The sequence below is a fragment of the Prionailurus viverrinus genome, chromosome B3 (assembly GCF_022837055.1).
Source record: "Prionailurus viverrinus isolate Anna chromosome B3, UM_Priviv_1.0, whole genome shotgun sequence".
Classification (NCBI taxonomy): domain Eukaryota; kingdom Metazoa; phylum Chordata; class Mammalia; order Carnivora; family Felidae; genus Prionailurus; species Prionailurus viverrinus.
The window spans coordinates 105,428,905-105,438,024 of NC_062566.1; the positions used below are offsets into that span (position 1 = coordinate 105,428,905).

Below are 9,120 nucleotides of genomic sequence, written 5' to 3' on the forward strand. Positions count from 1 at the left end.
TTAATCAACTGGAGTCTTGCATTCCTGCCTACAGACTGCAAAAGTCACCGTTACCCTCCTTGTTTTGTGTGCTGGCCGTTTCTTCCTTCTCTCACGGTCTTTGAAACTCGGTCACTCCACAACTGGGCTCTGGGTCACAGAAATGAAGGAGAGATAGCTCCTTGCCTCAAGGGGCCCATAGGCCAGAAGAAGAGGGTGACTGCAGACAACGGCACGTCACCTGAATGAATACTTTTAATTTTTTTTTTAACGTTTATTTATTTTTGAGACAGAGAGAGACAGAGCATGAACAGGGGAGGGTCACAGAGAGAGGGAGACACAGAATCCGAAACAGGCTCCAGGCTCTGAGCCGTCAGCACAGAGCCCGACGCGGGGCTCGAACTCACGGACCGTGAGATCATGACCTGAGCCGAAGTCGGACGCTTAACTGACTGAGCCACCCAGGCGCCCCAAGAATACTTTTAGTACTGAGGTAGCAGAGAGTGGGGAGTGATGGACGCATTCGGGGAAGGAGGACTCAGAGACAATTTCTTGAAGCAATTGACATCTGAGCCAAGTATGAGGGATAAAGGCAAGTTTATCAGGGGGACAAACTTAGGGGCGAGGGAGGAAAAACTTCCAAATAGAGAAATTAGTACTGCAAAAGGCGTCCTTTAAAGCATAGGGAGTACAGGGGCACCTGGATGGCTCAGTCAGTTAAGCATCCAACTCTTGATTTCAGCTCAGGTCATGATCTCACTGTTCATGGGATCAAGCCCTGCCTTAGACTCTGCACTGGAAGCATGGAGCCTGCTTGGGATTCTCTCTCTCCCTGTCTCTCTGTCCCTCCCATGCTCGCTCTCTCGCTCTGTCTCTCTCTCTCTCTCTCTCAATATAAATAAATAAACTTTTTTTTTTAAAAAGCATAGGGACTACATTGGCAAGTGATGAACCAAATGTCACCCACAAATGCTTTGATCAGTCCACATGTGTAGTTTTTTTTATTTCATTTTTTATTTTATTTTTAATTTATATCCAAATTAGTTAGCATCTAGTGCAACAATGATTTCAGGAGTAGATTCCTTAATGCCCCTTACCCATTTAGCCCATCCCCCCTCCCACAACCCTTCTAGTAACCCTCTGTTTGTTCTCCATACATAAGAGTCTCTTATGCATTGTCCCTTTTTTATTATTTAAAAAAAATTTATTTTAATTAATTTATTTATTTTAATTCACATACAAGTTAGCATATAGTGCAACAATGATTTCAGGAGTAGATTCCTTAATGCCCCTTACCCATTTAGCCCATCCCCCCTCCCACAATCCCTCCCGTAACCCTCAGTTTGTTCTCCATATTTATGAGTCTCTTCTGTTTTGTCCCCCTCCCTGTTTTTAGATTATTTTTGTTTCCCTTCCCTTATGTTCATCTGTTTTGTCTCTTAAAGTCCTCATATGAGTGAAGTCATATGATTTTTGTCTTTCTCTGACTAATTTCACTTAGCATAATACCCTCCAGTTCCATCCATATAGTTGCAAATGGCAAAATCTAATTCTTTTTGATTGCTGAGTAATACTCCATTGTGTATATATATATATATATATATACCCCATCTTCTTTACCGATTCATCCATCGATGGACATTTGGGCTCTTTCCATACTTTGGCTATTGTCGATAGTGTTGCTATAAACATTGGGGTGTATGTGCCCCTTAGAAACAGCATACCTGTATCCCTTGGGTAAATACCTACTAGTGCAATTGCTGGGTCATAGGGTAGTTCTATTTTTAGTTTTTTGAGGAACCTCCATACTGTTTTCCAGAGTGGCTGCACCAGCTTGCATTCCCACACATGTGTGTTTTTAATGTGATTTAGTGGGCAACACTGAACAATGGACACTTTACATAAAGATACACATTTCTGACTTCTTAAACACACACACACACACACACACACACACACACCAAAAGCTCTGGCAACACAAGGCAACACAAGCATTTCCTCATCAACTGCAACGTTTAAACAGTCTTTCAGACAAGGGATGTATCCTTCAGTTTTTCACAATCCCCACCCCTCCATGCTAACCTTTACTGAAGCGGTGCACTACATTATCTATCCACCCTTGACTTGGCAATCTCTGCCTTACAGTCTTTTAAAAAAGTCAGCTGCAAATCCATCCAGCCTAGAAACATTTTGCCTCTTTCAGCAACTTGTTACGATAAAATTTCTCTCACAAGTCACTAGGTTCCTTTTTTTTTTTCTTGGCTTTCGTGTTGCCTGTACCTCTCCTAATTCTTAAGTAAGAAATAGAGAACTTCTCTGTTATTAGCTGGTTCTTCAGATACCACCTTACTGTGTATATTCCATTAGTATTTGCTCCCCTCTCCATTTAGAGGGAAATGGCTTAACTTTTTCTTTCTTTCCTCTCTTATCAGCTTCACTGCCTCCAAAACAACGTCTCTTTTGTTCATTAGTTTTACTCTTTCGGACACATTTCTTTTTTTTTTTGCTAGCGTCATCCCCACAGAGTGTTAAGACTCTGGGTCAGGGGACAGACAGATTCAAACCTCTGACACTTCTTCAGTTGCATGACCTTATGGAAGTAACTTATCGTCTCTAGCATCACTTTTCTGAACTGCAAACGAGGTGACAGACCTACCTTGCGAAGTTCTTGCAACGATTTAGTGACCCAGTGACACCTGAGGTTTGCTCAGGAAACTCTAATTCTTGTTAAATTTGTGTGCCTCTCAGGTGCGTCTACAGCCGGGAAGACTTCATGGTCTTTTTCAGGGTATGCTCTATCTTACTCTGTAACATGTCCCACCTCCACAAAGACAACCTGGAAGAAGTAGTTGGTTTTCTTTCACTTGATTGGTCACCGTGGGTTTTGTTTTTCTGTTGGTTTGTTTAATTTCTTGTCGGACTCTTGTATGTTCTGAGCACGTCTGATAAATTTCCCAGCCTTGGGATGATAAATTTGAGCTATTATAAAGCTATTAGGAAAGTGTTCTCTCAGTGTACATTCCTCAGTCTCTATTTTTTTTTTCTGGAAAATAAATCGTTTTGGCAAAGCACATCACAGATAACATGTGGATCTAAACAAGGATCCACAAATCCTGCGTTCTTACAGATTGTTCTAAATATTTGGCTGTGTAGGTCACTTTGTTCCAAGGGGTAGATGAAACTGTAAGGAAAGTCATGCTTCCTTGGGACAGTTTTCCATTTCACATTGTTGAGGTCATAAATGAGGTGGTTTCTTTTTAGCAATTTCTCTAACATGGCTGTACCTTCTTCTGAGAATTCTTTGACCCTCAGACCACTGATACATGGTTAACAAAAACTCACCTCTTTTTTCTTTAAGTTTATTCATTTATTTGAGAGAGAGAGACACCGTGAGCTGGGGAGAAGCAGAGAGAGAGGAGAGAGAATCCCAAGCAAACTCCGTGCTGCCACCGCGGAACCGGACATGGGGCTCAAACCCACGAAACTATGAGATCATGACCTGAACTGAAACCAAGAGTCAGACGCTGAACTTACTGAGCCACCCAGGCGCCCCACGAAACACTCACCTCTTACCTGAGTTCTGTTTCTCACACATTCTTCCCAAATCACACCCTGTTTGCTACTTTTCCTGGGACTATCAGTCCAAAACCATGTTGTATTAACATGGCTACCCAATAATGTCTTGATCTACTGTTTCACTATCTTCCAAAATATCTGAACTAGGACAGACAAGTGTGGGCTCTTCCTCCACCTTCAAAAGGCAAGCCCTGCCATGCTGTCAGTTGCACTCTGGGAGGTGAGGGAGGGGGATGGAATGCCCCTGCCCATCTTGCAGGATCAGAGGGCCCAGAACCCCATGTGTGAGCTGAGCCCAGGTCTCCCGTGATTTCCAGGATCAAGTGAGGCTCGTGATCTTAGCGGGGAGGTATTCCAGGTAGGACGGCCCCGCAGCACGCTCTGCGTATTTTTTCAGGATGACAGAGAAGGACTAGCACGTTGCAAGCAGCCATTCAGTTGACATCCTCACTAGAGTAAGGTGCATTTCACATGTTCATATCAAGCACTGGCCACAATCCCAAAATGTAAGATATTTCATGACATTATTAAGAAAATGTTCTCTACTTTTCATCCCTCTTTTGCATCTAACTAGTTTTAATGATTCCAAAAGCCATTCTTTAATCCAAAGGGCAAACCTTGAAATGAACCCACAAAATAGGTTTTTAATAGCCAACATCTTTTCTTTGGGTATTTTCCTTTAGCTCATACAGTATCTATTCTTTATAGGGGGAAAAAAAGTGCATTATATCCGGACACAGCCAGAAAAACTTTACTTCATGTGTGGTTTTCATGTATGTGGGCTAATCGTCAACTTGAGCAACTTCCTGCAGAGTTGAGGGATAAGGATGATCATCGTGGAACAAAGAAAAGAACACACACCAAGAGACCCAGATTCTAGTCCAGTTCTTCCGCTTTCTGGCTGGGTGCCCTTAAACAGTTCATTTTACCTTCTGGGGCTGTTCCCACTCTATCCTAAGCTAAACCACAAATTCCTTTATTCCACAAGTTGCAAGACGACTGGCCGCTGACAAAGAAATCCCACATTCCTGCCTTGGTTGGCCCACAGAGCATTTTTTAAGTTGGTAATTATTAACTAAAAACCCAAAAGTCCAACTCATCTTGGGGCACCTGGATGGTTCCGTCGGTTAAGCGTGCAACTTCGACTCAGGTCGCGAACTCACTTTCGTGGGTTCGAGCCCCACGTCGGGCTCTGTGCTGACAGCTCAGAGCCTGGAGCCTGCTTCGGATCCTGTGTCTCCCTCCCCTCTCTGCCCTTCCCCTGCTCGCACTCTGTCTATCTCAAAAATAAATAAAGATTAAAAAGAATTTTTTTTCAAAAGTCCATCTCATCTTGAAAAATACAAAGATGGGCACCAGTGAGTGAACCGTGGCAACAGTGGTCTAAAACTAAGACTGCTAGCTCTAGAGGGGGTGTGTGCTTCACAGCTCACTGCATTCCTCACCTCTCCCTATGGTCTGGCACCAGCCCTGCCCCCCTTGTTAACATAAGCTACTGGAATAGGCATGTAATTTTGCTATTCTGATTTAGTCACGTATCTGCTATGGTTTCCAGGGGCTCACCATCATCCGACTCTCCTCTTCCGCATCTGCTTTAATTCTTCAGTTTTTCTCTTTTTTTTTTTTAAGTTTATTTATTTATTTTGAGAGACAGAGAGAGCAGGCAGGAGAGGGGCAGAGAGGAAGAGGGAGAGAGAGAACCCCAATCAGTTCTCCGCACTCAGCACAGAGCCCCATCTGGGGAGATCACGACCCAAACCGATATCAGGAGTTGGACATTTAACCAACTGAGCCAAGCAGGCCTCCCTCTGGCGTGCTATTTTTTAAATAAGAAGCTATAGTTCTGGACTGAATTTCTGTATTTCTCAAAGAGATTTTGTGATTGCCAAATACACCACAGTATGAAATCATCAACAGCTTTGAAATAAAGCCCTAAGCAAGAACAAAATATTTAATCACTTAAATACACTTAGAATGTATACCAACTAGGAGGGTGTCTTTGTCAGTAAATGTATTTTATGATTTTTATTTGTACATGTTTTGGGTTTTTCAGCTCCTTAAAGTATGCCTTTAGAGTATGTTAAACCTGGGGCTCCTGGGTGGCTCAGTCGGTTGAGCGTCCGACTTCAGCTTAGGTCGTGATCTCATGGTTTGTGGGTTCGAGCCACGTGTCAGACTCTGTGCTCACAGCTCAGAGCCTGGAGCCTGCTTCGGATTCTGTGTCTCCCTCTCTGTCTGGCCCTCCCCGGCTTGTGTTCTGTCGGTCTCTCTCAAAAATAAATAAAAATTTTAAAAATGAGTATGTTAAAACCAAATAATAATATCAATTGGATATTACCTTGCTGAGAGAGACCTCATCGGCAGTGCGTGTTAGTGAAGAATGACCTAGCAAACCTCATCCCCCACTCTTCCTATGTGCTTTACCAACCAAGCTGACACTGCCTTCTCACATACAGAAGGAGATACATTTCACTTGTACCAGATTTACACATTCTGCATGCATACGAAAGGGTGCTAAAAACAACATCATGTAGCCCTGTTGTTCACAAAGTATATTTAAACCATATCACTGGCTTTGAATCCTCTCTCAATTTGTACATTTGTTGTATTCTTACATTCGGGATGAGCGGTTATGGATCACTTTCAGAACTTGCTGCTTACCAAAGGCAATCCATGGCCATTTATTGCTAATACCAGAAAGTAAAAAATACAAAAATTAGAATAGCCGATGCAAATGGAAATGTAAAAGAGGAAAAAAAAAAATCCAACCCAACCCCCGGCCGTCTGTGGGACCAGGAGCGGTAGCACTTGGCAGGGCAGGGGGCTGAAACCACTCTGCTGTTCTCTCTCCTTTCCCCCTCACGCGTTTCTCTCTTTTTGTGTTTAAGATCGGAGCGCAGTGCTACCTGGAGTGCTCGGCCCTAACTCAGAAAGGTCTCAAAGCAGTTTTTGATGAAGCAATCCTCACCATTTTCCACCCCAAGAAAAAGAAGAAACGCTGCTGCGAGTGTCACAGCTGCTGTTCAGTTCTCTGAGGCTGCTGGGGACCGGCCTCCACCCGCATCCAAGGGTGAGACCAAGCTCAAACCACGAAGGAGGGCACGACCAGAGAGGAAGTCCCTTCGCAAGCACGAAGGCTTGCCCTTGCACGCCAGGAGCACCCGCCCCCCCCCACCCGCCCTCCAGGAGCACAGCAGCACACTCGTCAGCCACCTGCCCGTCCTCTCTACCAGCCAGAAGCATCCAAATCGGAGAATGCAGAGCCCGGATTTCAGCCAGTGCCGCTGCTGACCATGCTGAAAACAAAGGCAAAGACCATGTGGCATTTTGCATCCCCCCCACCCCCACCCATGAACATGAAGCTGATGGAAAATCATCACCAAAAAAAAAAAAAAAAAAAAAAAAAAAAGGAACTTGGTTCCTATATTAGTGGCCTTACCCAGTGTCTTCTACAAAACACGGGAATACCATACTAACCCTCCCTCCTGAATCTGTTGTTCCCCCTATGTGTCTTGCATTTATTTGTATTGTTCTAAGAAGTTTACTAATATACCAATTTACTCAGGCCTTACAAATCCATACCAAGTTAGCCTAAAGGCAATGTATTTTATATGCATTTCCATATTCAGCCTGTTTCTACCAAAGCTATTAGAACCAATATGTACCTCTGAATGCCTGCCTGACTGTAAGAAGAAAACAAGAAAATGTTTAAACTTTTGGAAATTTACAAAGCCAAGATTTTTGAACCCGGATGAATTGTTGTGGGTCCACATTTTTGCCAAAGATTCACCCTGGAAATGCTTTTGCTGATGGGTAGCGTTATTTTTTTTTCCATATTTATATTGTGGCAAGCTACAAATGAACTGTGTTTAAGAAAGTAGTTTCTCTGCTTTTCAATCAAACTGACCAGGGGGGAATATACAGACCTTTTAAAAATCTTTTAAAATATTCTTTATTCAGCAAAGTGAACTTTCCTGCTCCCTCCCTTCCCCATGGCAGACCTGTTTCCTCCCTTGAATTCACACTTACTCCCATGCCCAATGATAACTTGATCTAAAAGAAAGACCTGGCTACAGGGCACGAAAAAGCAAATGTTTAAAAGTCTCCAAAGGTTAAGCAAAGTGCCTCAATTTTTTCACTTGCATCAACCCGAAGTGCTTCTCAGCTTACCCCATGCACGCTCCCAGTTCTATTTAAACGACATTTTCCAAGTACAGCTGGTACAAAAATATTGCCTCTCCCTATTTCCTACACTCATTATCCCAAATGTATATTTAGGGGATGGATCTGTGTATACTCAGCTCTGGATCTGTTTATCCCCTGCTTCCAAAATGATGTGCTCTGTAGAACAGGAATTTCGGTCTTGGGAAGTAAAAGCCCCCAGAAAGTAATTATGTGCCCTTTCTATATGCTTCTTCCAAACATCCTGGGATTCTTGTTTCACAGAGTGAGTTTTTTCCTAGCTTTTAATTAGAGACTATAAAGTCTCCTAATTAGTCTTATTTGCTCACAATTACCCTGGAAACACCCAGGTAGGCACTTTACTTTTTATTTCAATTGCATAAGCCAAGTGCCTCTTTGCAACATCAAATGACACCAATTTCAGCAGAAGAATCTCTGCATTCACACTCCTTCTGTTGGAAAAATCCAGTCTTTCTAGTCCCTTCTGCTCTTGGAGGAAGCACATAAAAAAGAAGCATATGATGTAGGTCTTTTCCGTTAGGACTTTCCATGACACCCCCTCAGTTGTTTGGGTTTTGTTTGTTTGTTTGTTTAGAATTTCTGAAATGTGTTTCCCTTCTTCCACATTGCAAGTTTTATTTCTCTTCCCTCCCATCTAGTTGCTAAACATTTTCTTAAACACACACACACACACACACACACACCCCAACTGAAAGAAAACGGGAGTTTTGTAAGTCAAAGCTTGACAGAGAAGACAAGGACTTTCTGCCTCTGTAAATGAAAATCAACTGTGCATAAACTATAACCCTGCAGAGGTTATGGATTCATTCTTTACAAACAACAATGAGCATTTAGTCCTGTAATAAATGAAGTGCTGTTAGCCACTTTTGTTGCATGATTGCATAGTTACATCTTGCTAAGGGGCCACTCCTCACTTCTCATTGATGTGGATGAAAAATCCAATGCTGTATATTTGCTCCACCAAGGAGGATTTTCCAGATGTGTGCATTCAACAGGCAAATGGTTGCCCAAGCCATCATCTCCCTACTGGAACACAGAGATTAACTTGTCCACAGTGGGAAGATCATTCTCTCCTCTAGAACGAGAACCCGGAGAGAGACCGTTAGTGTCTGGGTGGAGAGGCTCCAGCCCTTAGGTGCTTAGGAGCTAATTATTAAATAAAATAACAAAGAACAAAGCAACCTAAATGAGTTAATGTCATTCCACCAAATTAACCATGTATTCCCTGTTTCAAGGCAAAAGGTAGTTCACTGAAAAGTGTTTCGTGCCTTAAGATTAAACAAAACTATATCCTGACGCCAAAGATAAGAAGACATCTGAAAGAAGGATCTGAAGAAGGATCCTTTAATGGTCTACACAATC

General features: G+C 42.8%; 1 protein-coding gene across 1 annotated transcript in view; it reads left to right on the forward strand.

Annotated features, from left to right (window-relative positions):
* The window catches only part of RHOJ (ras homolog family member J), an 85,769-nt gene extending 77,152 nt beyond the window's left edge, over window positions 1-8,617 (forward strand). The window contains exon 5 of the mRNA XM_047861357.1: window positions 6,444-8,617. Within this exon, the coding sequence (XP_047717313.1) occupies window positions 6,444-6,590 (147 nt within the window). The 3' untranslated portion in view covers window positions 6,591-8,617. The remainder of the gene's footprint in view (window positions 1-6,443) is intronic.
* Window positions 8,618-9,120: the final 503 nt, after the last annotated feature.